This window comes from Oryctolagus cuniculus, chromosome 19 (assembly GCF_964237555.1).
Source record: "Oryctolagus cuniculus chromosome 19, mOryCun1.1, whole genome shotgun sequence".
NCBI classification, from domain to species: domain Eukaryota; kingdom Metazoa; phylum Chordata; class Mammalia; order Lagomorpha; family Leporidae; genus Oryctolagus; species Oryctolagus cuniculus.
This window is the reverse complement of record NC_091450.1, coordinates 40766462-40793627: the sequence shown is the minus strand read 5'-3', so window position 1 is coordinate 40793627 and position 27166 is coordinate 40766462. Positions and strand designations below refer to the sequence as shown.

The window sequence follows — 27166 nt, the reverse complement described above, 5'->3', positions numbered from 1 at the left end:
AAGACTGGCAGTCGGAGCACAGGCCTGACAGCTCTTGTCACCGCTGGAGGTGAGCACCTCTGGTTCTCTGCCGAGCCCCGCTGCCTTATCCAGGTTATTCACGGCCTTCTAAGGTAAAGGAATCCTGCCTAGAAGTGCTCGTTAGCACTGAGTTAAGGCCTGGTGTGGGGAGCGTGTACCCAGACACCCTGCTTGGAGACAGCGCGCTCATCGGCCTCGGTGAGCTCCCACATTGCAGTGGCTGCTGTAAGTGTGGCCTGGCCTCACCTCAGACCTTGGTGTTGCAGGCACTGCAGAGTGCTGAGGCTGCCCGGGAGCTGCGGGTTGCATACAGGCCCTGGCCTCACTGGGAGCAGGGCAGGTGATCTGACCCGGCTGCCCGCTCAGACTCCAGGGCGTCTCCAGTCAGTCCCCGGTTCCCGTCTCCTGGGCTAGCGACCTCTAACATTGATTTCCTGAGAACGCCTAGAGCCCCCACGCCGCGCACAGGGCCTGGTGATAATCCCAGGTGTCCCGCATTTATCCAGGGGCAGAACGCGACTGCTCATGAACTCCCGATGACTGGAAGTTGCCCTTAAAAGGCGTGGTCAGTGCTTTAGACAGGATGGAGTCCATCCCCCAGGGCTCCCGGCCACGCCCGACAGCGGCTGAGTCCCCAGGGCCCGTCAGAGCTCTGCTTCTGAAGGGCACACGCGAGGCCTGGGCGTGGCGGTGCCTCACTGCAGACATGGCCAGCTGGCACAGCCGGTGACCACCGGAGTCTGCTCCATCCTGGCGCAGGTCTGTACTCAGACGTGCTTCGGAGCCGTTCGCAACAGCTTAGCTGACTCTGTGCCCAGGGCGTTCACATGCCAACGTTGAGGATGAGGAAGGCCATCCTACGGGGGGTTAGGTTACGCACTCGGCAGGGTTCTGGGGGGCGGGGGCTAAGTCCTTGGGGTGCAGCTTGGCCGTGCACAGGAAGAGGCTGGTGGCGCAGCTGTGCGCACCGTACCTTGTAGGGAGACGCCTCCCTCTAGGCTCACGGAAGGATCACACTGGGGTGTGTAGGTTTCAGTTTGTTCCATTACACTTGGAAAGCAGTGGCTTCCTGGGGGCTGGCCTGATTGATTGATTGATTGATTGATTTTTGGAAAGTTCTGCTTCAGAATAATCAGATTGATGAATTCTGTGAGCCTGGAGACAGACAAGAGTGAACTCCGGAATGGACAGCACCCCCCGCCACTCTGCCAGGGTTTCCCTCCGAGTCGGGCGCGGGTCCCAGCAGCCTGCACGCTCTGGGGCCGGGAGGAACCACTGCTCCCTTGCTCAGAGTAGCGCCCCCTGCCTGTACAGCTGCTGACTCCGTTCACTCGCTCCGACGTGGACTTGTACGCAGGTGGATGTTTCCCCTTCTGCCCGCCAGCGTCTCGGCGTCCTCTCGCTGCCACCAAAGCCCCTCTGGAACCAGCTGAGCCCACGCCGCTGCCTTCCCAGCACAGGCCTGGGTCTGGCACCCCGGAGGCCCTGGGGCCTGTGCTGCTCTTTAAAGCCAGTGAGGGTGTTCCTGTGACTTGTGCAAGCTGGTGTTTCCCATGATTCTCTGCATCAGAAAAGCAGCAGTGTCCCAGGCCCTCGTGGAGGGCGGGAAGCGCAGAAACAGCTCCCATGGCCCACAGTGGGTCGAGGCCACCGTGATCTGTGCGTCAGAGCCGCCCTGACAAGGTGCCTCCCACTGTCCTCTGTGCGGTCCGTGGAGGTCCTGAGGACTTGCTGTGGTTCTGACCCAGGGGCTGATGGAAAACACTAGCTAGTGGAAATCACAAGAAAACATTTATTGGCTTCCAAGAACCAGTGCGGCTGGCAGTGTGGCGCGGCAGATTAAACACGGCTTGCAGCACTGGCCTCCGGTATCAGAGTGCCGCCTTGAGACCCAGCTGCTGTGCTGATGCGTCTGGGACGGCTCAAGTACACAGGCCCCTAACACTACCTCTGTGTGAGGCCCGGATGGAGTCGCGGGCTCCTGCCTGCAGCCTGGCCCAGCCTAGGCAGCTGCAGCCACTGGGGAGTGACGCAGTGGACGACCTCTTTCTTTCTGTCTCTCCCTTTCACTCTGTCATTCTGCCTTTCAAGTAAATTAAAAAAATCTTTTTTTGCTTTTTTTAAGATTTATTTGAGAGGGTTACACAGAGAAGGAGAGGCAGAGAGAGAAGTCTTTCATCTGCTGACTCACTCCCCACTTGGCCACAACAGCCAGAGCTCAACCCGATCAGGAGCCAGGAGCTTCTTCCAGGTCTCCCGCAGGTGCAGGGGCCCAAGGCCTTGGGCCATCTTCCACTGCTTTCCCAGGCCACAGCAGGGAGCTGGATTGGGAGTGGAGCAGCCGGGACTTGAACCAGCGCCCGTATGGGATGCCGGCACTACAGGCAGCAGCTTTACCCGCTATGCCACAGCTCTGGCCTTCAAAATAAATCTTTAAAAAAAAAAAAAGGCGAACGATCGGAAGGCTTGAGCGCCTCCCTGAAAGGCACCACTGGCCGTGATTTCAGGGGCTCCCGCCCCCTCCCGAGGACCCCTTGTATCTGCGGGATGTGAAGAACGAGGACAGGGCCCCAGCACAGTGGGTCACGGGCGCACCCTGCCTGTGTCGCTCACACAGGTTCCAGTTCTCTGAGTGACCTCCGGATGCTCTGCAGTCCGCTGCCTCGCCGCCCGCTCCAGCCGGCAGTCGAGGGACACAGCTGCAGTGCAGGCAGCGGGCGTGGGTCCTGTCCCCCAGGGGGCGGCTCGGGCTTCGGTGCACGGAAGTGAGAGCTGGCGGGCCACCCGGTAGTGTTGCGCATGCGCCTGTGCAGGGCGGCAGCCACGGGCACTCAACAAGAAGGGTGCAACCCGGGAGTCACCCTGTGTTCCTTCGCCTTGCGTGCAGTTAGCCGCGCGTGGCTGCCGGCTGCCAACTGGGTGGTCCGGTCCAAATCGCAGAACGTTCTGCTAAGAACTTCACGTAGGCGTCGTGGGCGGGAGGCGGGTACGTGGCTGAGGCTCCGGAGCTGGCAGCCCGGGCACCTGCGGGTGCCGTCCATGCTGACTGTGTAAACCGGCTGGTGGTGGGGAGCGGACACGGACCCGTGAGAGCCAGCCGTGCAATGAACACGGCACACATCCTTCCTGCTGTGTGTGCCGCTGCAGTCGGTTCCGCGTGACCTTGCCTCTGACACAGCACTGGGCACGGGGAGCGCCCCGCCCTGACGCTCTGGGCCTCCAGGACTTCTGAGGCAGGTAGCTCAGGCCACAGAGCTGTGGCCGGCACCCTGGGGTGTCTCCAAGCCTGGGTGTGCTGTGACCGTGAGCCCCGGGGTGGGCTCAGTGGCACCTTCGTTGGCATGGCTGTGATCATGGCTTTTCTCTGGGTGGGTCTTGAGGCGGTGAGCTGGGAGACCCTGGGACGGGTAGGGCTGCTCTGCGGCACGGCCTGGGCCCGGGGCCCCTGGTCAGGCGAGGGTCTGTCTGCGGCTGGACCAGGCAGCACTCCCTTAGGGGCACTGGACAGTAACAGGTAGGGGAAGGCATGGACACCGGGCACAGTGGCCAGAGTCCACACAAGGCACGCTTGGAGGGACAAAACCACAGGTGCATCCACTGGGCCGGTTTGCCTATGGCCACGGTCAGCCTGCTGAGCACTGTGGCCTGCCTGGCCCCACAGCACCCAAGAAGAAGGGGGTGGGGAAGGCTGGCAGCCAGGAGCACTGTGCTGGCCGGTGACAGCAGGTGCAGTGTGGGGGCAGCTCCTGACCCCGTGACCCCGCACCCAGAGGAGAGCGGAGGTTTCCCATCGGGACAGCAGCAGGTGTCGGGGAAGTGTGGCAACAGAAGCGAGCGTTTTATCCGAGTCCTCACGAGAATGCACGCGGGTTTCCTGAGACTCCGTTAACCAGCCACAGCTCAGCGGACGACCTCGCAGCCCCCAGCCAGTCTCCCCGCCTCCCTGAGGCCTGTTCTGGGGCGGCCTTGCGTGGACAGGCTGGCCCTGCTGGGCGGTGTCGGATCGGAAGCTGACCTGTTCTGTTGGGGGTGTCTGGGCTTTCCCCTGTGGGCAGTTAGTTCAGGGCTGCTGGCATCCGGGAGGCTTGGTGCCGTGTGCTGTGCCCTGTGTTGGGGCGGGGGGGAGCTGCCGGGCTCCGGGGGTTGTCCGGTGGGTCCTGTTCACTGTTGCCAGGATTCGCTGTGGTTCTTGCTCTGACCCAGGGGCCCAGCGCCCAGCAGCCACAGCTCACTCAGTGCCACGGAGCTGCACCAGAAGCTGGGTCAGGGCCCGGGGGGTGGCGTGTGAGGGCTTGGCCATGGGTGTCTCAGGTGGGGGACAGCTGGGTTGCAAGCACTTCCTCCCACTGCCAACTCCGCCAGATTCCCAGCGAGGGAGGCCGCAGAAGGCGTGCCTGGGGCTGGGCGTGGCATGAAGTGCACCTCCGCTGCCTACGCTGCCCTCCCTCCCGACCTCAGAGAAACATCCCATTCAGAGGCCAGCCGAGGCAGGGCGGCAGCCCCGGGCAGTGCCGCCTGGGGTCATACACAGCCCCCATGCCGCAGCCTGCCCCCAGCCTTGACGGCCTGTCCGTCCCACCAGGCCTGGGGCCGCCCCCTCGGAGTCCTGGAGGGACAGCCAGACCTGGTGCCCGCTGGTCAGACAGTGTTGTGCTGCCCTCTGCTGGGCACCCATCTCAGTGGCACCAAGTGATTGCTCTGAACAGCAGGTGAAGCCAGAAAGGGGAGGGCTAGCCCTGGGGAGCAGTGCTGGTGGCTCCTCCCTTCACTTCCGGGACTTCCGCAGGACAGCAGCCCCCAGACCTGCACGGTTTCTTTTACTTGCCGCATTTCCGGGTCGTCATTCAGGACTTTGCTCCCGAATCAGACACCCCCGTCCCCTGCGATTCCCCACTCCCGTGGTGTCGTCTGACACTGACTTTGCTCCCATCACGCACTCCAGGGCTAAGTTAGACTGCGCGCTCTGGACGTCACGCTGGTCCACGAGGCTGTGCTGCGGCACTCCGGTGTTGGCCAACTTCTGATGCCCACCCAGCGCCCTCCCGTTCCTGCCCGCACCCTTCCCAGTGAGCCTGGCCAGGTCCTCAGAACACTCACGCGGGCCGCTCACCTGCCCTTCGGCTGCAGGGTTTTTCACGGCCTTCTGTAAATAACGTCCCAAGTTCACCATTCCTGTCGACTTTCTCTCCCTCACAGAATGATGCCAACGGAACCACAAAGCCCCCTTTTCTAAGGTACGTGTGACCCCCACCCTAAGCTCCACAGGCCACGAGCTCGCCCTCCCCAGGTGGAGGTGCGGGCAGCAGCCTCACGAGACCCCCGTCCCCAGGGGCGGGAGACCGGTGACCTGCGTGAGGGACAGCGGGCACCCTCCTGGCCCACCCGCCCACCCTGTACAGGAGCGTGAGGGCTGAGCCCTGGCTGGCGTGGAGAGAAGTGGCGCGGGCAGGGGGACAGCGCATCTCAGCTCTCCTCGGGTGGGTTCTATCCTGGGGGTCTCTGCAGAGGTTCTTTCCCCCACAGTGGAGAAAACCCTTTCGCCACCGTGAAGCTGCGACCGACGGTGACCAATGACCGATCAGCACCCATCATCCGATGAGAAGACGCGGGCTCTCCGGGTTCCTGGGTGTGCGCCTCGCTGCATCAGCGTATTCTCAGTGGGACGCATGTCTGTCTGAGACGAATGAGTAGTAGCTTAATGATCGGCCCAATCAGAGTGTTTCTTCCCATAAAGTAAATCTGGTTCCGGTACTTTCTCTCTCTTTTTTTTTAACACTACTCTGAGTTTCTTTTCAGAGTAAGGGGCAGCCCAGGCCTGATGCCCGATGCCCCTGAATGCCAGCGAGACCAGACTGACAGCTCCGTGCTGTGATGTTTCGCTAGAGAATACCACGTCTGAGATTGCATCTGTGCATGCAAGAATTTTAAATTATGGAAATATATGATGTATTAATTTTTAACTTAAAAATCTAAACTTCTGATTAAACAAATGGTGGCACGACCCAGGATGGGGCAGCCCCCAGGCTCCTCCGCAGGCGCGTGCCCGGCCGCCTGCTCCTCCCTGCGGATGCAGTGCCATGGTCAGACTGAGCGTGAGCCGGGTGGTGACCTGGCACGGGTTAGGGCTGGCAGCCGCGGAGCCTGAGCCCGACACGAGCCAGGGCTGGGCCTGCTGTAGAGTGCGTGGAAGGTCGCACGGAGGCCCGGCCTGCCTGTCGGCAAGGAAGGCTTTGCTTATCCCGGCTCTGCTCGCTCCCTGAATACACCATCTTCTTAGAAGCTTGCACGGATCCAGGTCAGGCACAGAGAAACCGGTGTACATGGACAGTTCCTGCCTCGGCCATGAAGGCTCCTGGCCTGGGGCTGCTCGGCCCCCCACAGCCCTGTGGGTCAGGAAGGGAGGCTGGGGGGAGCCTTGCCCTGGGATTGCAGTGCGCGTCCTGGGTACCAGGTGCGGGCTCTGTTCTCGCCGAGATGTGATGCCAAATTCTAATAAAGGCGATTTGGAAACGAGCGTGTGTTCTGGTGCTGCCGGAGCGATGGCCGCCGTCACCAGGCGTGGGCCGGCGTGTGGGCCGCCTTCCCTCGGTACCTGGGATGTCTGGGATTTTCCAGGAGGGCGGTGTGCAAACCGAACAGAACCAGGTAAACAATGGTAGGAATCTCATTTATTTAAAACAGTATTTCTCACCTCTCTCAAATTGAAGACTGCAAAAAATAAGAGCAGTGCTTTCTTGAGCTGTCGTTCATCTCGGGAGCAGGGCCCTGGGCTCGCGCACGCCCCTTCTAATCCCACCTCGCCTACAAAACAGTCCCGAAGCTCAGCCAGCAGAACTACTGTACACATTTACAGCAGAGAGCCAGTGCCCTCTAAGCAAAGGTCGCGCCACAGTTGGGGCATCTCCGCTTCTTCAAGGCAAAGCAGCAGATGAACCCGAAGGGGAACAGGATGATGGCCAAGAAGATGCCCAAGAAGGTGAAGCAGTCCTCCAGCACCCCGACCCTGCGGAGAGAGGGCGCCGGTCAGGACCCGGGCGGTACGGCGGCCTCGCGCGGAGGCCGGGGACACAGCTGGGGCTGACGGGCGGCAGGGGCATTGCCCAGCCAGGACCTGGGCAGGCACGGGGCCCTTCCACCCTCTACCTACACCTGCTCCTCCACGGGAACTACAGGATCCCTGAAACCGAGACCCAAAACCAAATCCACAGCACTTCTGCCCAGCGCCGGGAAGTCGGTTCCCAGGCCCTCGGAGCGCCCCTCCAGGCGATGGCGCTCGGGGTCCACTCAGCGTCTAGAAAGCCGCTTCAAAAGGCTCCATCTCCAGCCTCCCGAAGCCGGACGTTTCCCTCCAGTGTGGGCGGACACAGGTCGCGCGGCGCCGGGGTCAGCGCCTTAGGCTCTGTGCGCCAAGTTCCGGACACAGCTGAAATTTAAACGGAACCACAGGAGCCGGTGCAGCCCATGTCCCTCACACCGGGCCTCTGAGAGGCCCTGCACAGCACACCCCCGGAAGGAGAACAGCGAGGGGCCCGGCCAGGACAGAGCTGGAACGGGGTAGAGAGGATCTCCCTGTCACAGCAGCCCCGGGGGAGCCCTGCCCAGCCTGCTTCCTTTGCCACCGGCCCGTCGCCCTCACTACTGCTACCCGGACTTTACACCCACAGCACCCCAGGCTGCCGATGCCGCGGCTGGTGGCCCTCTGACGGGAGGGCTGCTACTGCCAGACGGCTGGAGCCAACCTGTGCTGCTGCAGGTCAGGGACCCCAGCCCAACAGAACCCCCAGCCCTGCTTCCAAGAACGGGACCTGGAAAAGCCAGCCCGGATGTGCCAAAGCCTGGTCCTCAGTGCCCAGCTGGCTCCAGCCCACGGAGGAGTGGTGCCTGCAAAGATCAGGTTCCAGCTGCATCTCCCAAGGTATCCCCCCTAACACACAAGCAAGCCGGGTAGGGGAGTGGGTGGTGGCGGCAGAGGTCAGGTGGCCCTGGGAGGACCAGAGCCCACACGGGGCGGGGCGCCTGGGTCCGAGTGACAGCAGGTGATGGCTCATGTACCGGGGTCCCCGCCAGCCGCCCAAGACCAGAGTTTCAGACGCCTGGTTTCGGCCTGGCCGAGCGCTAACTACTGCAGACGTCTGGGGAGTGAACCAGCGTGAGGGAAACCTAAGACTTGAAACAAGGGGACATTCTTCGCTCATTTGGCTCCGGGAAACCTCTGTCCTGGGACGTCCCAGTGAAGCCCTGCGGGAAGAGACACCTGGCGAGCTGTGGTTCCCGGTGCTTTCCAAGCGCCCAAGGCCTGGCCCTGCCGAGTCCATGTGGACGGATGGAGTTCCAGGACTCCACACAGCGCCTGCTTCTGCGCACACAGGCCCCCCGGCCCCAGGCTGGCCAGCACCCCGCCACTCAAACAGCGCTAGGCACGTGGTGCTCTGTCTGGCCAGGGGTCAGGCTGCCGGAGCCCAGGTCAGAACACCTTAGGGAGCCAGCACCGTGAAAGAACGGGCTGAGCCGCCACCTGCAACCCCCTCATCGCGTGTGGGCACCGGTTCACGTCTCGGCTGCTCCACGTCTAATCTGGCTCCCTGCTAATGGCCTGGGAAGGCAGGGCCCCTGCATCCACCTGGGAGACCTGGATGGAGGCCATCTGGGGAGTGGGCCAGCAGATGGGATATCTTTCAAATAAAAATCTTAAAAAATAAGACACCTTAGGTCACAGTGCGCCCTGCACCCCCAGCTGTCCCCACACAGGTGGACAGGATGGGGCGGCACGGGGCTAACTCCAGAGCAGCTGCCTGAGGCCGGCGGCCCTGAACCAAGGGAACCTGCTCAACCAGCAGGTGTGTGAGCACCCCCAGAGCTGCGACCCCAGGACACGGGTTTGTGTGTTCAAGCTAGACATGTCCCTTGGAAGGGCAGGGCCTCCCTGGGGAGCAGCCCGCCCCCCAGAGGGGCCCACGGGGCCGGGCTGGGGACCAGTGAGGTTGGAGGACGGTGGCCCTCACCTGTGAGGAGGCCCAGTGTCTGCTCCGGGGCCACAGGAGGTGCCAGGGAGGCGGGGTCAGGTCAGGTGTCCCAGAGGCTGCCAGCCCCCAGGGTTCCCCAGCACACGGGTCCACGAGAGCCGCCCTCCCTGCTGCCACTGTCCCCTGGGGATATATGCCCCACCCCACCTCCCTGGAAGCCGGAGGAAGCTCACGACAGCCAGATGCCAGGCAGCCTCCCGAGGCCAGTGCCTCCCTTCCCAGCCCCCAGCACCACCAAGACTGACCACTCCGGCCCCATCAGACCCGTTCAAGGGGACAGGCCCTTCCTGCCCACACGCATCAGCACCTCCAGCCGGAGCCTGGGCCACCCTCTGTAGAGCCCTCGGTCAACACTGCCAGCTTTGCTGTGGCATAGCGGATATAGCCGCCGCCTGCAGTGCCGTGCCGTGCCGGCATCCCATATGGGCTCTGGTTCGAGTCCCAGCTGCTCTAGTTCCAATCAAGCTCTCTGCTGTGGCCTGGGAAAGCAGTAGAAGATGGCCCAAGTCCTTGGGCCCCTGCACCCACGTGGGAAACCCAGAGGAAGCTCCTGGCTCCGGATTGGCGCAGTTCCGGCCATTGTGGCCATTTGGGGAGTGAACCATCCGATGGAAGCCGCATCCACCTCCCCCTCACTGGGGGCGGGGCCATCTCTGGGTGCTTCCCCCAACTGACATGGATGAGCCCACAGGATCCAGGCACCCCAGGGGAAACGGAAACAGGTCTCAGAAGGCTGAGGGTGGACAGCAGCTGTGGCTCAGGCCGAGGGCGACACCTGCAGGCAGACCCGTGCCCTGAGCTGACCTCCAGGGGATCCGGATCTACTCAGGGTGGGGACGATGGGGGACTGCCAAGCAGACCCCACCCCACGGCCTGCCCCGACCCCCAGCAGCCTCGGTTCCCTTCCCCTCCAACCACCCTCCCCCACCCCAGGATGAGGCTCGGCTCAGCTCAGGATCCGACCCCAGTGCGCCCTGGCCAGCAGACCCCACCCCCACTCTTGGGCAACGGGTCACATGGGGGACTTGGGGAAATTAGGGAAGTAGCTCTGAACACACGCTCAGCCGGCATCTGCCCAGAGCAGGGCGGCGGGGACCCTGGCCACACCGGGAACCCAGGGCCCAGGAGGCTGGGGGGACAAGCTCCGGGCCGGGCCAGGCGCCCTCTGCAAGCTCCCAGCAGCCCCAGGCTGTGGGTATCACCACGGCCTCTGCAAGGGAGGCTGGGTGCCCCCCACCGCAAGAGGTGTGTCTGGGAGCAGCCGGGTGGGCTCCCTGGTCACGGCACCACGGCAGGGCGCCTGGACCCACCACGCAGCCTCCTCAGAGAGCAGGAGGGGGCAGCCCCCCACTCCAGAAAGGCCCTCCCCCAGGGGCTCCCCCAAACAGCCGCCCAGCGCAGGGCCCCTGGGCCGCATCTGCCAGGTGTGGCCTGGACCTTCCAGCGGGAGGCAGGTGCCCTGTCTTCCCAGAGCTCACCTAGGCCGCCACTCTGGCCCAAGGTGGCCAACTCTGCCCACAGCCCAGGCGCTGTCCGGGCGGGTCTGTCCCTTGCTCCCCCGCCTCGGGCCGGGGCTGGCTAAGCACCGGCAAGGCCCACCCAGCCCCACCCCGCACTGCCAGCCCCCCGTACCCGCCTCCCCAGGCCTCAGCTGGCGCCCGGAATTCCCGACTCCAGGTCACGGGTGGGAGGCGGCGGCCCTCCGCCCACCATCACCCTCCTCCCAAGGCCCTGGCACAGCCCCCTCCTGTCACGCCCCCCCCCATGGCCTCCGCAGCCCCCGGCCACCTGCTCAGACCCACAAGGGCACCAGCAGCGTCCACACTGAGCACGCTGGACCTCCGGTGGCGTGTGACCGATGGCTGTGCCTCTCACCTCCTCTCGGCTCCTGAGTCCCCGTTCTCTCTAGATGCCCCCATCCCCGCTCTGGTCCCCTCCTGGGGGCTGGCTGCAGAGGCCCCCAGTGCTGTGCCCAGACGCAGGATGAGGCACAGCACACGGCCCCCGGCGCAGCGAAGGGTCAGCTCCAGAGGCCTGGCCCCTGCATGGACACCCTGATGGCCAAGGCAGTGCCGAGCCCAGGCGGGCGCGGGGCAGGGGTGCGGGGAGCCGGGCGCCAGGCTCACCTGCTGGGGCTGGAACCAGCGCGTTGCTCTAAGCGGCTAAAAAGGGAACATGGCGCTGGGCGGCTCAGACAGGATGGCAGAGTGACAAGCGACACGAGTCTCGCGGGCCAAGCCTCACTCAGAGGGACTCCCAGACCTGTGACTGGGGCACATTCCTGCCAAGCCACCAGGGAGGGAAGGGACGGGCCGGCGCGCTGTGTATGGAAAGCACGGCGTCTGTCTCCCGGGCGAAGCCGCGCCTGCTCGGGCACCTCCCGCTCCCCTGCCCCCCCCCAGCCCCAGACCAGCCGCAGAGTTCCCGAGGGAGAGCCCCACGCCCCCGAGGCGGGGCAGGGCAGGGCCCACAGGCTCGGCACCAACTCCGAGGATGGAGGACCCCAGGACGATGCCGCACCCCACCTCCACACAACCCTCCGTGGGGCACCCGACGGGGCGCCTGCGTCTCGCTCAGAGGACTCGGGCAAGGAACAACCCCCACCCCAAGAGCAGCCGAGCCAGACACCTGGAGCTCCGGCAGGGTCAGGCGCTTGGGTTAAGGAGCCCACTGCCCCGGTGGGGACACGCGGGGCCTGAACCAGCCCCCCAGCCCGGCCCTGGGACCTGGGGGCAAGGGGCATCGGTGCCCACCCACCCCAGGGGTTGGGGGTGGGAGAAGGGGCCGGCCAGCCCAGCACCCCTCCTCAAACGCTGAAGATACCCGAAGCTCTCTCCGCAGGGTGGACCCTGGGATCTCCTACCTGGGATGAGCCGGCTGGGGGCCCCACCGAGCAGACTCAAAGCCACACACGGGTCACGGTCACTTCCCGGGGAGCAGGCCCCTGCCCCCTCCCAGTGGGCCTGACCCAGAGCCCTGAGCCCTCAGGTGCTGGAGAGACGCCCACGCCCCGGCCAGCTGCACAACAGGTGCCCAGCTGGGGCGCCCGCGCCAGCCCCCCCCCCCCCCACACACACAGGTGCCTCGGGGCTCTCCCAGTGAACGCCGCCGCTATGCGCTTCCGAAATGCAGTCCGACCCGGGGTGTCTGAATCCTGGCTCCGAGATGCCCACTTCCTCCTCCCAGACCCAAGCTGAGCACCCCGGGCCCTGCCGATGCACCCAAGCCCGGCACCCCCACGTGCCAAGCCTCCCTTGAACCCCGGGGCCCTGCGTGGACGGCAACTCCCGCCCCCGACACGACCCCCGGCGCCGCGCCCACCCCGCTCTGCACACAGCTGTCCGGCGCCCGGGGGGCCCTCCCCACCCCAGGAGCTGACCGCAGAGCAGGCTCGCGGAACCGAGGGGTGACCCAAGCAAACCTGACTCCCCGCAGGACTCCGGCCCCACCCTCTCCTCTCGGCACCGCCCCCAGAAAGTGCACCCAGCTCCCCAGGACGGGGACGCCGCCCCCCCGGAGCCCCCCGCGGCGCACTCACCTGCACACCGGGCAGCCGCCGACGACCACGATGGAGTTGGCAGGGTAGCGGGTGACGGCCCGGCTGTGGATGTTGTAGACCCTGGGGTGGTGAGTGGGCAGCCCTGCGGACGGACAGCTCGTCAGAGGGCCGCTGGACGCCCCGGCCCCCGGCGCCCCGGCCCCCGCCGCCCTCCCTCGGCTGCACCCGGCGGATACAAAGTTCACTCGGGTCAGGGCCAGGCCTCCCCGCGGACCGCGGCCAGGCCCCGGCCGCGCCAGGGCGCCGAGCCTCGGCCGGGCCGGGGACTCCCGGGCCCGCGCCCCCAGCCCCTGCCCGGGCCCGCCCCCCGGCCGGGCCCACCTGTGACGAGGTAGGGGTAGGGCGGCGGCGGGGGCGCGGTGGGGATGGCGCCGTAGCCGTGCGGGCCGCACGCGTAGTCGCCCTGGCCGCTCTCCAGGTTGTAGGGGGGCGGCCGGTCCTGCAGCAGGGGCTTGTGGTCCATGGCGGCCGGGCCCCGCGGCGGCCCGCTCGCTCGCTCGCTCGCTCGCCCGGCGCGGACGCGGCGGGGACGGAGGCGGCGGCGGCCCGGGCGCTCGGGCCCTGGAAGGCGCGGCGCCGGCGGGGCGGGGCGGGCGGGCGCGCGCCGCGGCTTCCCCGCCCCCTCCCCGCCAGTCACAAGACCCGGGTCACGTGGGCGGCTCGCGGCGGGGGCGGGGCCGCCGGGGCGTCTTAAAGGGCCAGCGGCGGGAGCGTCTCGCCGCGCGGCCGTGACCGTCGTGGCCCGCGGTTTCCCCTAGGGCCCGGCGGCCGCCCGTGTAGTTGTCGCTGTCCGCGCCGGGAGGGACAGCTTGGGCACGCGTGGACGTGGCCCGCGGTGGAAACCGAGGGCGAGAGCCGCTAAAGGCAGGGGCCTCTGTCCAGAGGTCCGGGCTCCGTCCAAGCCACGGGACACCCGGCGGGGGCCCCGTGCGCCCCGCAGCCGCCTGGGAGGGCTCCTGGCAGATGGCCCTGCACCTCAGGGCTCCTCTGGCCTCGCCGGCTCGCCTGGGCTGGCTGATCAGACCCTCTGCTCCCTTCTCCAGTCTCTGATGTTTCGTCCCCTTTGAGAGGAACTCGGATCTCACGCAGGCTGGGGTGTGGCTGGGGGGAGGGGGAACTCACAACAGGGCTCTAATGAACGCCCTGGGGTGAGGGTGAGGGTGAGGGTAGGGGTTAGGGTTAGTTAGGGCTAGAGTGGACCTCCTGGCCCAAGCTGCAAGTGCAGACCCCAGGGGTGGGGGCGAAGTGGGAGGCCGGCCTTGTGGCCAAGCAGGCTAGGCTCGGCATCCCAGAAGGGTGGAAGATGACCCAAGTGCTTGGGCCCCTGCACCCACTTGGGAGACCTGGACGGAGTTCCTGGCTCCGGGTTCCAGCCTGGCCCAGCCCTGGCTGTTGCGGCCATCTGGGGAGTGAATTAACGGATGGAAGTTCTCTCTCCCTGCCTCTCTCTCTGTCTTTCAAATAAATAAATCTTTTTTAAAAATGACAAAAGGGCACACACACAGGAGCAGTCAGGCCAGGAGCCCCCAGCAAGCTGCGGTGGAGAGAGTGGGGGGTGGCCCCCGTGGCTACTGCCTTCCCGGACCGGGCACCTGAGATCCCAGCTCACCCTGGGCGGAGTCACCGGTGCCCTGGGCCTGGCCAGGGGCCATGGGACAACCTCCTGTCCCTGCTCGCTGCGCTTAAGCGTGGCGCCAGGAGAAACCCCCTCCCCACAGAGGGGAAGGGATGGCAGGTCCAGTTCGCATGTGGGGACTTGAGCTGCCCACCTGTCCCAAACAGATGCCTCGAAGCGGCTGGGGGCAGACCCACCAGGGCGCTCCGGGAAGCAACCCCTTCTTTGTCACAAAGTCCCTGGGGGTGGAGAGGGGGCAGGGGCGATGGGAGGCGGGGACTGAGGCGTTCCTGTGGGGCGGTCCCGGGGGCCTGGCTGAGAAGGGGCTGTTTGCCCCCAGACAGCTCTGCACTCACAAGGAGCCGCTCTTTGCCAGTTATAGATGGTGGGGGGTGGGGTGGGGAGGTGGCTGGGAGTGACAGCTGCCCATCAACTGCTGGGATGCTGGGGACAAGAGGTGGGTTTTCTGTACAGTGAGGGAGACCACAGACAGACACAGGAGGCGGCCAGGCAGGTGGGCGCAGGTGCAGGCGAGTGGGGGAGGGCGGGAAGGTGGGGAGGCGGCCCCAGCCCTCCCCACAAGGCAGGCACCCAGTGCCAAGCGGGCCACCCACCCTGATACCACTGGGTGAAAAGACCCTTCAAGGAACCTCACCCGTTTCACAGCCGGCAGACCCTCTGACCCTCTGTCACTTTCCCTAGTCCGAATGGCCGGGCGCGCTCTGGGCCGCTGTCCGAGAGGGGCCCACCTGCCCCGGGGAACCTGGCGGCCTTGCACGGAGACAAGAAGCTCGGTGCTCCCCTCATCTCTGCCAGCCACGCTGGATCCAAAGGGAGGCCCGCGACCCCCTAGGCCACCGTTTCTGGTCGCCTGGGATCCGCCAGGCTTAGTGCGCTGTGCGCTGGTGCCGCCCTCTCTGCCCGCCCCTGGGCCGTCCCCGGGAAGCAGGCGTCCACGTCCCCAGGGGCTTCAGGGGGAAACCAAGGCACGGAGAGCTTCTGCCGCTGTCCAAGGCCTCCCAGCCAGGGAGGGGCTCCCCAGAGACCACGCACACTGAGCTGCCGCCCCTTGGTGGGCTCAGCAGGAGCGCGTGCCTGTCGAAGGATACTGGGCACTGTGAACAGCATTCTGTGGGTCTTTTGCAGGCTGCTGAAATTCCTGTTTTGTTTTGTTTGTTTGTTTGTTTGTTTTTAAGATTCATTTATGTAAAAGGCAGAGTTAACAGAGAGAGGGAGAGACAAGGCTAGAGATCTTCCATCTGCTGGTTCACTCCCCAGATGGCCACAACGGCCGGAGCCAGAGCTTCTCCCAGGTCTCCCCCGTCGGTGCAGGAGCCCAAGCACGTGGGCCATCACCCGCTGCTTTCCCAGGCCCATCAGCAGGGAGCTGCATTGGAAGTGGAGCGGCCGGGACGTGGACCAGCATCCCCATGGGAAGCCGACGTTGTAGGCTGTGGCTTAACCCACTGCACCCCAGTGCTGAACACTGAAATCTCTTTACCTACCTACAGGAACAATTCATGAAGTTCATGGAAAATGTAATTACAAGATAAGTATCTTGGTGCAAAAACATTTTTTTTAAATCCATGCAGGGGCTGGTGCTATGGCGTAGTGGGTAAAGCTGCCACCTGCAGTGCTGGCATCCCACATGGGCACTGGTTCTAGTCCCGGCTGCTCCACTTCTGAGCCAGTTCTCTGCTGTGGCCTGGGAAAGCCCAAGATAGCCCAAGTCCTTGGGCCCCTGTACCCATGGGGGAGATTGGGAAGAATCTCTGGCTCCTGGCTTTGGATTGGCCCAGTTCTGGCCATTGCAGCCACTTGGGGAGTGAACCAGCGGATGGAAGACCTCTCTCTCTCTCTCTCTCTCTCTCTCTCGGGGAGTGAACCAGCGGATGGAAGACACCTCTCTCTCTCTCTCTCGGGGAGTGAACCAGCAGATGGAAGACACCTCTCTCTCTCTCTCTCTCTCTCTCCCCGACTCTGCCTTTCAAATAAATAAATCTTTAAAACAAATGCATGCATAGTTTTCTCATAAAACACATTTTCCACAAACTTTTTGAAGACCCCTTGATAGTATCAGGTAAACACCTGCAAAAGAAAGGCAGAGTGACACAGAGAGAAATCTGCGGTGCAGTGTGGCCATTTCCAGGAGGAATCAGTGAACAGGGCTGTTTTCACCGGGGCCCCCCTGCAGGGGACGGGGCCGCACAGGGGGTGTGCTGGCTCCCATGCTGCTGTCCCCAGGCCTCGGCAGTCACTGGGAGACCAGAGTGAGCACTGTGCCCATCTGCGTGAGCTGTGACAGCCCGTCACATGCGCCTCTTGGCACATGCACGAGGCTGGTATCTCACATGATTGGGATGGTGACCAAGAAAAGGAAGCGAATACAATTTCAGGAGCCAAGGCTGTAACCAATTACCGCCTGTGCCTGGCTCGGGGAAGGGCCCTCGGCAGACGTTTGCTGGCTATTTGCTAACTGTTTACTTCAGATGAGCACTTTTTTAAGGTTTTAATGGTAAGACTGGTAAACCTTACAATGCTACTAGGCAGCGATTTCTGAATGTTCTGTAAACTAAGCATATATGTTTCTACACATCATGCAAAAACTTCTGGGTTGCCAAGTTGCATGGTGAATTCTAGCACAAGATACATATACGGTGCTACCCAAAAAAGTTTACGGAGGGGCCAGCACTGTGGCACAGGGGGCTAAGCTGCCCCCTGCGATGCTAACATCCCATATGGGCGCCAGTTCAAGTCCTGGCTGCTCCACTTTCCATCCAGCTCCCTGCTAGTGCACCTGGGAGAGCAGCAGCAGATGGCCCAAGTGCTTGGGTTCCTGCACCCGCATGGGAGACCCTAGATGGAGTTCTGGGCTCTTGGTTTCAGCCTGGCCCAGCCCCAGCCATTGTGGCCATCTGGAGAGTGAACCAGTGATAAGATTTCTCCCTGCGTCACTCTGCCTTTCAAATAAACCTTTTGAAAAATTTGTGGAAATTGGAATTGAAAAGATAAGTTTATGTTGGTGCAAACAGAAGTGGGGAGGTGGGGCAGCGCCGTGGCATAGCAGGTTGAGCCTCTGCCCGCAACGCCGGCATCCCCTAAGAGCGCCTGTTTGAGTCCCAGCTGCTCCGCTCCAATCCAGCTGCCTGCTAATGTGTCTGGGAAAGCAGCAGAAGTCCTTGGGCCCCCGCACCCACATGGGAGGCCTGGAAGAAGCTCCTGGCTCTGGCTTTGGCCTGGCCCAGCCCTGGCCGTTGGTGGCCATTTGGGGAGTGAACAAGTGGATGGACGATCTCTCTCCTCCCTCTGTTTCATTCTTTCTCTCTCTCTCTTTAACTCTGACTTTCAAATAAATAAATAGATCTAGAAAGGAAGGCAGGGAGAAAGAAAACTGTTGAACTCAAGGCTGGCTGGCCAGGGTCATCGGGCTTGGAGCTAAGTGACCAATGGCACCCGTGTCCTCCGGCCTCCAGCACTGAGCTCTGGGCCTTGGGCCGGAAGTGCATCCCCTTTCTGGTTAGAAATGTGTCCTGATCATTCTAGAAGCAGGGGTGGTGGACACTCTTTGGGAAGCCCCCCGGGGGCCTGTGAGGGGAGCGTGGTGCTGGGGTGCGCTGGGCCATGCCACCTTCCACCCCGCCCGACAGTGACACCCAGCTTCCCAGTTTTCCCGCGGCCTGGCCTGTGCACACCTGTCAGCTGTCATACACAGAAAAGAACCCGAACCTCCAGTGGCCGTGCAGTCAGCCGCTGGAGCACTGGGTTTGGTGACAACTAGGCAACGACCTTGGGACCGAGAAGGCACCACCTGCAGCCTGCAAGGCACTCCAGGAACCCAAAACCTCAAATGGGGACAGGTATGGGACCCTCAAGGCGCCCGGCAGGTCTCATCTGTGCCCCCAACCCCGCCTGGGGCCTGGTTCTCCTGCAGAGCAGAGTGTAGGTGCAGAGGCTTTGTGACAGCATCATGCGTCCCTGGCTGTATAAAACTCAAGGCTGGGGGACAGTGGGGAGGGGTTCTCCAGGAGGACAGAGCTAGCAGCCCCTCCCCTGGCTGGGCCTGCCCTGCCTCCCTGGCCATGTCCTTGGCAGGGTGGGGGTGGGGGGTGAGGGGGGATGGTGAGGGTCTTACCTGCTTCCTGTACTGTGGAAGCCATGGCCAGCCTCACAGTGGTGCCCAGGCGTGGCGGCGGGGACGGGTCTGGGGTAGGCAGGGGAAAGCCCCCTTACGCTGCAGCAGCAGATAGGCAGCGCCCAGCATGAAGGAACGAGCGAGGAGAAGGCGGGTGGGCAGGAGCCATCCCATGAGTGGGCAGGGCTGGGCCTCCAGGGCCACAGAATGCAGCCTCACAATCCCGCCCGGCCGCCAGGGTTCTCGGGTTCTGAGCCTGGAGTCTGCCCCCCGCTAGGGGGACGTTCTGGGCAGACATCACCAAGGGGACCCCTGGTTAAGTGGTGGCTTTTGGGGGGGATCGGGGGCTGTGCTGCCGGCCACAGGAAGACAAAGTGGGAGGGAGCGCCCAAGGGCCAGGGCCCTTCCCGCATCCCCGTCGCAGCTCTCAGAAGGGGGGCGCGTGTGCCAGCCTCTCCCCCAGGACAAGGCTGCCCCAGGGCTGTGTGTGAGGCCCGGGCCACATCCCGGGTCCGGGGCAGCAGGTCCTTCAGCCTGGCTCCCGCAGGGGGACCTGTAGCAGGTGCGGCGGGCAGCCCAGCAGTCTCCGCCTCTGTACCGCACCCCGCACTGTCTGGGAGAGCGTAGCTGACATCAGGCGAAGATGGACCTTGTGGAACAACCCTTGGTCTTCGCACCAAAACGGTAACCAGGACACACCTCCAAGTCCTCTTAGCTGCCGACAGCTGTCAGGGAGGCACATCCTGCCCTGTGGGGCTGTGGACAGGAACTGCCTCCCCACCCACCCTGGCTGTCTAGAAACAAACGCGTGACAGCTAAGTCCCTGCCTGGGACTCCAGCGTCCTCATCAGGGGGCCTGGCTCAGGTCCTGGCAACTTGGCTTCCCGTCCAGCTCCCTGCCAGGGCACACCCTCAAGTGCCGGGGTCCCTGCCGCCCCAGGGGAGGCCTGGCGGGAGCTGCGGGCTCCTGGCTTTGGTCTGGCCTGGCTGTTGGGGGCATCTGGGGAGTGAGCCGGTGCTCTTTCTCCAGCTGCCCACCTCTCTGCCCCTGAAGTGAACAAACGTGAACAGCAGCCTGCTTGAGGGGCAGCGGGGCAGTCTTTCCCTCGAAGGCTGCACAGCTTTCTTTTCCATCTCCTGACCACCGGTCCTGCCCCCAGAACCTGTAAGCCCCACCCGGGGGTCCTCCTGGAGAGGGGCTGTGCTCAGCGGGGCTTCCACTCGCCCTGCTTGGAGCCCTTCAGGGCCTGTGCCCCCGACGGAAGCACCCCCACAGAAGCCGTCCCCCCTTCCGCCTCCGAACCCCAGCATCGCTCAATCAGAGCATCTCCTCCCACGGTCCCTACTCCATTGCTTTTCTGTTCTTTTTTTAAAGATGAATGGAGGTATTTATTTATTTGAAGGGCAGAGAGAGAGAGAGAAAGAAATCATCTACCTGTTAGTTCACTCCCCATATGGCCACAATGACCAGGAGCCAGGAGCTCCTTCCTGGTCTCCCACGTGGCTGCAGGGGCCCAAGCACCTGGGCCATCTTCCACTGCCTTCCCAGGCCACAGCAGAGAGCTGGATTGGAAGTAGAACAGCCAGGACTTGAACCTGCACCCACATGGGATGCCGGCATTGAAGGCAGCAGCGTGCTGTACCACAGAGCCCACCCTCCCCCAGCCACAGTCAGCGGGGGGGGGGCGCACGGCGTTCTGATGAAGGCGCCCAGGCTCCAGGGCAGGCTGCGCTGAGTTCAAACCCACCATTTCCTTGACCTACTAAGTAGGAGCCCCCTTGTGACTCGGTTTCCACATCTGGGGGATGGGGTAATAACTGCACTTGCTTCGTGGGGTTTTTGAGAGAAGCAATGGAGGAGGCGCTGGGCACCGCTTTTGTGCCCATCCTCACTCTGTGGTCCTTGTCCTGGATGACAGCACCTGCTCATGAGGCCCCCTCTGGCCCTGCTGCTCCCCAGCCAGAGGCGGCGCGGTCAGTGGCGTAGGGTGCGCCCAGCAGTCACATGCCCCTGCCTCGCATGGGGAGGGCACGCTTGCCCTCTGAAGACTCAGAGAAACAGATTGACCAGGGACAGATTCGACGGGAGGAAGGGCCGGCAGGTCGCTAATCTCAGAGAGGGCCGCGGGCGGGGGCAGGGGCTTGGGCGCTAAGACGATGCTTGGGGCACCTGCGTCCCATCTCAAAGTGCCAGTTTGAGTCCCAGCTCCGCTTCTGGTCTGACTTCCCGCTAATGCCCCCGGGAGGCAGCAGGTGACGGTCCAAGAATTTGGTTTCTGTCACCCACAAAGGAGACCCAGATGGAGTCCCAGGCTCCCGGCTTTAGCCTGGTCCAGTCCCCCCACGGCTGTTGGCACCAGCAAATGTGAGAGCTCGCTCTCTCTTTCTCTCTCTCTCTCTTGCTCACTCTTGCACTCTTATTCTAACACTCAGGCCTTTGAATAAATAAACAAACTTTTAGGGAGGAAAAAGGCTAATTTTGCTGCAAAAACCTGAAATGTATCCACAGGTTTTTCCTAATACATATTTTCCAGGAATTTATTAAAGAACTCTCATGTGCATGGATTTCATTTTTTTTTTTTTGCACCAAAAATTAACTTAGCTTTTAATTCCACTTCTCCAGAAACTTTGGAAGCACTCTTGGGACGCGAAAACCGATTTCTCCCTCTGAGCCACATCCTGGGATTAACCAGCACCTTCATTAAAGCAGCAGACTGGCGCCTCTGACCAGCTGAGCCCAGGCGCTGGGGCTAGACTGACTCGGGGACAGGCCCGCATCAGGACGGCGCCTCGCGGGGCCATTCAAGCCGAGGCCGCTGGTGGGCCGGGGACGTAGATATCACCCACGGCCTCCACCACACCCGCCCTCTAGGCGGGTTCTGGCTGTTGGCAGCCCCATCACGCCCTGGTCTCGCTCACAGTATTACATAACCCGACTTTGGTTTTATGATTGACTAACCCAGTTCCGTCACCGTGAAGAGGAACCTGATTCGACAGTGTTATGAAAACAATGGGGGCGGGGGGCGGCTAGCTTGAGTATTGCAGCAGAACCAGGAGGCCGAGGGCAGTGCCTTCCCCTAAGGCCAGGTCCTCCCTGGACGCCTGGTGGAGGCGTGACCTGAGCCCGGGAGGGCCTGCTCCTGGCCTGGGGATTGCTCCCTGGTGCTGTGTCTCCCTGTGCTGACACAGAGAGACACGAACACACACACACCTGCACTGTGCTCACACACACGCACCTGCACTGTGCTCACACACCTGCACTGTGTATACACACACACACCTGCACTGTGCTCACAAACACACAAACCTGCACTGTGCACACACACACCTGCACTGTGCACACACACACACCTGCACTGTGCTCACACACACACCTGCACTGTGCTCACACACACACACCTGCACTGTGCTCACACACACCTGCACTGTGCTCACACACACGCCTGCACTGTGCTCACACACCTGCACTGTGCTCACACACACACACCTGCACTGTGTATACACACACACACCTGCACTGTGCTCACAAACACACAAACCTGCACTGTGCACACATACACCTGCACTGTGCACACACACACACACCTGCACTGTGCACACACACACCTGCACTGTGCTCACACACACACCTGCACTGTGCTCACACACACACACCTGCACTGTGCACACACATACACACCTGCACTGTGCTCACACACACCTGCACTGTGCTCACACACCTGCACTGTGTATACACACACACACACCTGCACTGTGCTCACACACACACCTGCACTGTGCTCACACACACACACCTGCACTGTGCTCACACACACCTGCACTGTGCTCACACACACACCTGCACTGTGCTCACACACACACACCTGCACTGTGCTCACACACACCTGCACTGTGCTCACACACACGCCTGCACTGTGCTCACACACCTGCACTGTGCTCACACACACACACCTGCACTGTGTATACACACACACACCTGCACTGTGCTCACAAACACACAAACCTGCACTGTGCACACATACACCTGCACTGTGCACACACACACACACCTGCACTGTGCACACACACACCTGCACTGTGCTCACACACACACCTGCACTGTGCTCACACACACACACCTGCACTGTGCTCACACACACCTGTACTGTGCTCACACACACACACCTGCACTGTGCACACACACACCTGCACTGTGCTCACACACACCTGCACTGTGCTCACACACACACCTGCACTGTGCTCACACACCTGCACTGTGCACACACACACCTGCACTGTGCTCACACACACACCTGCACTGCGCTCACACACACACACACACACACACCTGCACTGTGCTCACACACACACCTGCACTGTGCTCACACACACCTGCACTGTGCACACATGCACATACACCTGCACTGTGCTCACACACACACCTGCACTGTGCTCACACACACACCTGCACTGTGCTCACACACACACACACCTGCACTGTGCACACACACACACCTGCACTGTGCACACACACACACCTGCACTGTGCTCACACACACACACCTGCACTGTGCACACACACACACCTGCACTGTGCTCACACACACACACCTGCACTGTGCACACACATACACACCTGCACTGTGCTCACACACACCTGCACTGTGCTCACACACCTGCACTGTGTATACACACACACACCTGCACTGTGCTCACACACACACCTGCACTGTGCTCACACACACACACCTGCACTGTGCTCACACACACCTGCACTGTGCTCACACACACACCTGCACTGTGCTCACACACACACACCTGCACTGTGCTCACACACACCTGCACTGTGCTCACACACACGCCTGCACTGTGCTCACACACCTGCACTGTGCTCACACACACACACCTGCACTGTGTATACACACACACACCTGCACTGTGCTCACAAACACACAAACCTGCACTGTGCACACATACACCTGCACTGTGCACACACACACACACCTGCACTGTGCACACACACACCTGCACTGTGCTCACACACACCTGCACTGTGCTCACACACACACACCTGCACTGTGCTCACACACACCTGTACTGTGCTCACACACACACACCTGCACTGTGCACACACACACCTGCACTGTGCTCACACACACCTGCACTGTGCTCACACACACACCTGCACTGTGCTCACACACCTGCACTGTGCACACACACACCTGCACTGTGCTCACACACACACCTGCACTGCGCTCACACACACACACACACACACACACACCTGCACTGTGCTCACACACACACCTGCACTGTGCTCACACACACCTGCACTGTGCACACATGCACATACACCTGCACTGTGCTCACACACACACCTGCACTGTGCTCACACACACACCTGCACTGTGCTCACACACACACACACCTGCACTGTGTATACACACACCTGCACTGTGCACACATGCACATACACCTGCACTGTGCACACACACACCTGCACTGTGCACACACACACACCTGCACTGTGCACACACACACACCTGCACTGTGCACACATGCACATACACCTGCACTGTGCTCACACACACACCTGCACTGTGCTCACACACACACACACCTGCACTGTGCTCACACACACACCTGCACTGTGCTCACACACACACACACCTGGCTCTGAGCAGTCCTGATTCTGCTCTGGCTCCCGCCTCCTGCTCCTGTGCACCTGGGGGGCAGCAGTGCCGTGTGAGAGGCGGGGTCCTGCCGCCCTCATGGGAGACTGGCTGAGTTCCCAGCCCCTGGTTCGGCAGGGCAGGCAGCTGTGGCATTGGGTCCTCAGCAGACGAGATCCTTCTCAAATGCATTTTTACGTATTTAAACAAGAACTAAGAGTTCTGGGGAGCTGTTCAGCACCTCCAACGTGGGAAGAGGTGGAACACAGCGAGAGGCACCCTGTCCTTGGTGAGCCCTCAGCAGGCGCCAGCTCCAGTCCCCTCCTCTTGCCACATCCGTTAGCTGGAAGAAATCCAGGCGCAGCCCACCTCCGGGGCAGGGAATGGGCGGGTGGGTGGGGCCTGTGTGCCACCCGCCTTCAGCACATCAGTGAGAACCACACATCTGTAGCCCCCTGTGTGTGCACCTGAGAGTGGCCACCTCCCAGGAGCTTCCGGGTCAGCCCAGGGCCCCACACGCCAGCCTGCTGGCCGCCCGGCTGGTCCCTGGCCTTTGCCCCTGAAGTTCCCTCCGACTGCCTCACTCTCCTGCAAGACGCCCATGGATTCGCCCCAACGTTCGGGTCTCACCTCAGCAGAGAGCAGGGGTGCAGCGCCCCTGGAGGTCAGCTGCACCAGTACCTGCCATGAGTCCCCCAGGCCTGTGCTCCCCGGTCACCTGAGGACAGCATCCTGGGCTCCCAGAAACGTGGCCGGCCAACTCCCTCCTTCCTAGGGGGACGCGAGGTGCGCCCTCTGGTGGGCAGGGCCAAGCCCTGCTCTGTCTGCTCGCAGGGACACCGCACTGCTCTGTCCCCATCCCTGTCCCCTTTGCGCCTTCCGGAGAACTTTCTTTTGCTTTCTTTAATTTGGCTTCCTTTAGATCAGCACACATGGTTGTCTTTAGCTGCCTACGGAAACCTCTCCTCACCTAAATCTCTCCCTCTTCCCCATCTACCTCTCGTCTCTCTCCCCTCTCCCGCCCAGGTCACCTCCTCCACCCACCCCACCTCTGACCAACCCTAGAAGCCTGTTTTGGATTGAGCACCTGCACCAGGCCCCAACAGATCAGACTACAAATTGAAATGGAGGGGGCTGGCGCTGTGGCATAGTGGATTAAGCCTCTGCCTGCGGCGCTGGCATCCCACGTGGGTGCCCATTCAAGTCCCAGCTGCTCCATTTCCAATGCAGCTCCCTGCTAATGCGTCCAGGAAAACAGCAGAGGATGGCCCACACGGGGATGGGTGGAGCTCCAGGCTCCTGGCTTCTGCCTGGTCCAGCTCTGGCTGTTGCGGCCACTTGGGGAGTGAACCAGTAGATGGAAGATTCTCTCTCTCATTCTCTCTCTCTCTCTCTTTCTCTCTCTCTGTAACTCTTTCAGATAAATAAATAAATCTTTAAAAGACACATGGGAGGCCGGCGCCGTGGCTCACTAGGCTAATCCTCCACCTTGCGGCGCCGGCACACCGGGTTCTAGTCCCGGTCGGGGCGCCGGATTCTGTCCCGGTTGCCCCTCTTCCAGGCCAGCTCTCTGCTATGGCCAGGAAGTGCAGTGGAGGATGGCCCAGGTGCTTGGGCCCTGCACCCCATGGGAGACCAGGAAAAGCACCTGGATCCTGGCTCCTGCCATCGGATCAGCGCGGTGCGCCGGCTGCAACGGCGGCCATTGGAGGGTGAACCAACGGCAAAGGAAGACCTTTCTCTCTCTGTCTCTCTCTCTCACTGTCCACTCTGCCTGTCAAAAATTTAAAAAAAAAAAAAAAAAAAAAAAGACACACGGGAACGGAGTTGCCTGTGTTAAAGTCCCACGTCACCGCACAGAAGCGAAACTGTCACATGCTGTCCCGAGACCACAGAGCGAGAGAGGGAAGCCAGACTTCCCAAGCGGCCAGGCGGAGGGCTGGCGCCCTCCCCGCGGCTACAACTCACAGGGCCACCCAGCCTGACTGCTGCCTTCCCGTCCCTCCGTACTCGTCTGTTCTGGGCTTCTGCTTCTGCTTTTGTCAGCTCTCTGCCTGTGAAGCCCACCTCTTCGAGCCCACCCATGAGAACACGTACCCTGGGTATGGAACAAAGAGCTGCCTGATTCTAGAACCACAGAATAAGCCGAGTAAGATCTCTTGATTGGTTGTAACTTTGTCCTTTGATGGAGCATGGATGATTTTATCTGAAAGGCAGAGAGAGAGAGAGACAGGGCTCTTCCATCCACTGGTTCACCCCCCAAATGCCTGCATCAGCCAGAGCTGGGCCAGGCCAAAGCCAGCAGCCCAGAACTCAGTGTGGGTCTCCCAGGTGGATGGCAGGGACTCACAGACCGGAGCCGTCACCTGCGGCCTCCCAGGGCGCACGCTAGCAGGAACACAGGGTTGGAAGCAGAGCTGGGACTTGAGCCCAGGTGCTCTCATCTGGACACGGCTGTCCCACGCAGCGCCCTCACCCCTGGCTGCACACCTGCCGCCACCAGCAGTTATGGAAGTGTGCCAGGCAGGGAAGCACCTGTCGCCCAATCTGCAAGGCACATTCCCGGGCTTCCTCTAAGTGATGGTTTTCCTTGCAGAGGGAGACAGAGGAGAGACACACAGTGTACAAGCTAACCAGGGAGATGGCACCTTGCTCGGGACGCCGCACCCCTACGCTCAGGGGCACAGTGGGGGCTCGGCAGCAGGGCTCCAGGAACCGTCACACGACAGAGGGCAGGCAGCCATGGCTGGTATGCCAGAGCTCAGGCCTCCCAGGAGGGTCCCCTGTGCTCTGGGCACCACGCCGACCCTGGCACACTCCGCGTGCTTGGTTTAGGTGTCCACTCTGACAGGTGGCCCCAGCAGCTCCTGCCTATAGTGCCCAGGCCAGCACGGCAGGTGCATTCTGTGTTCTTGAAGGCTAGGATGCCAGCAACTATCCGTGTCTGTGTGTGGGTGTGTGTGCACGTGTATGTACGTGTATGTGTGTGGGTGCGTGTGCACGTGTATGTACGTGTATGTGTGTGGGTGTGTGTGCACGTGTATGTGGGGGGGTACGCGTGCACGTGTATGTACGTGTATATGTGTGGGTGTGTGTGCACGTGTATGTGTGTGTGTGGGTACGTGTGCACGTGTATGTACGTGTATGTGTGTGGGTGCATGTGCA

General features: G+C 62.2%; 2 protein-coding genes and 1 long non-coding RNA gene across 3 annotated transcripts in view; 2 read left to right on the top strand and 1 right to left on the bottom strand.

The window, feature by feature from the left end:
• Window positions 1-6534, top strand: part of BAIAP2L1 (BAR/IMD domain containing adaptor protein 2 like 1) — an 87892-nt gene extending 81358 nt beyond the window's left edge. The window contains exons 13-14 of the mRNA XM_051839015.2: window positions 5218-5255; window positions 5545-6534. Coding sequence (XP_051694975.1) covers window positions 5218-5255; window positions 5545-5620 — 114 coding nt within the window. The 3' untranslated portion in view covers window positions 5621-6534. The remainder of the gene's footprint in view (window positions 1-5217; window positions 5256-5544) is intronic.
• Window positions 6535-6669: 135 nt separating this feature from the next.
• Window positions 6670-13209, bottom strand: BRI3 (brain protein I3). Its single transcript, XM_051839016.2, has 3 exons — window positions 12925-13209; window positions 12583-12685; window positions 6670-7024 (listed from the first exon to the last, which is right to left on the bottom strand). The coding sequence occupies exons 1-3, from the start codon at window positions 13064-13066 to the stop codon at window positions 6892-6894; spliced, it is 378 nt and encodes a 125-aa protein (XP_051694976.1). The 5' UTR covers window positions 13067-13209; the 3' UTR covers window positions 6670-6891.
• A 4875-nt stretch (window positions 13210-18084) lies between these two features.
• LOC103345883 (uncharacterized) lies at window positions 18085-21297 on the top strand. The gene is made up of 2 exons (XR_515593.4): window positions 18085-19034; window positions 20974-21297. It is a non-coding gene; the product is annotated as an uncharacterized lncRNA (long non-coding RNA).
• Window positions 21298-27166: the final 5869 nt, after the last annotated feature.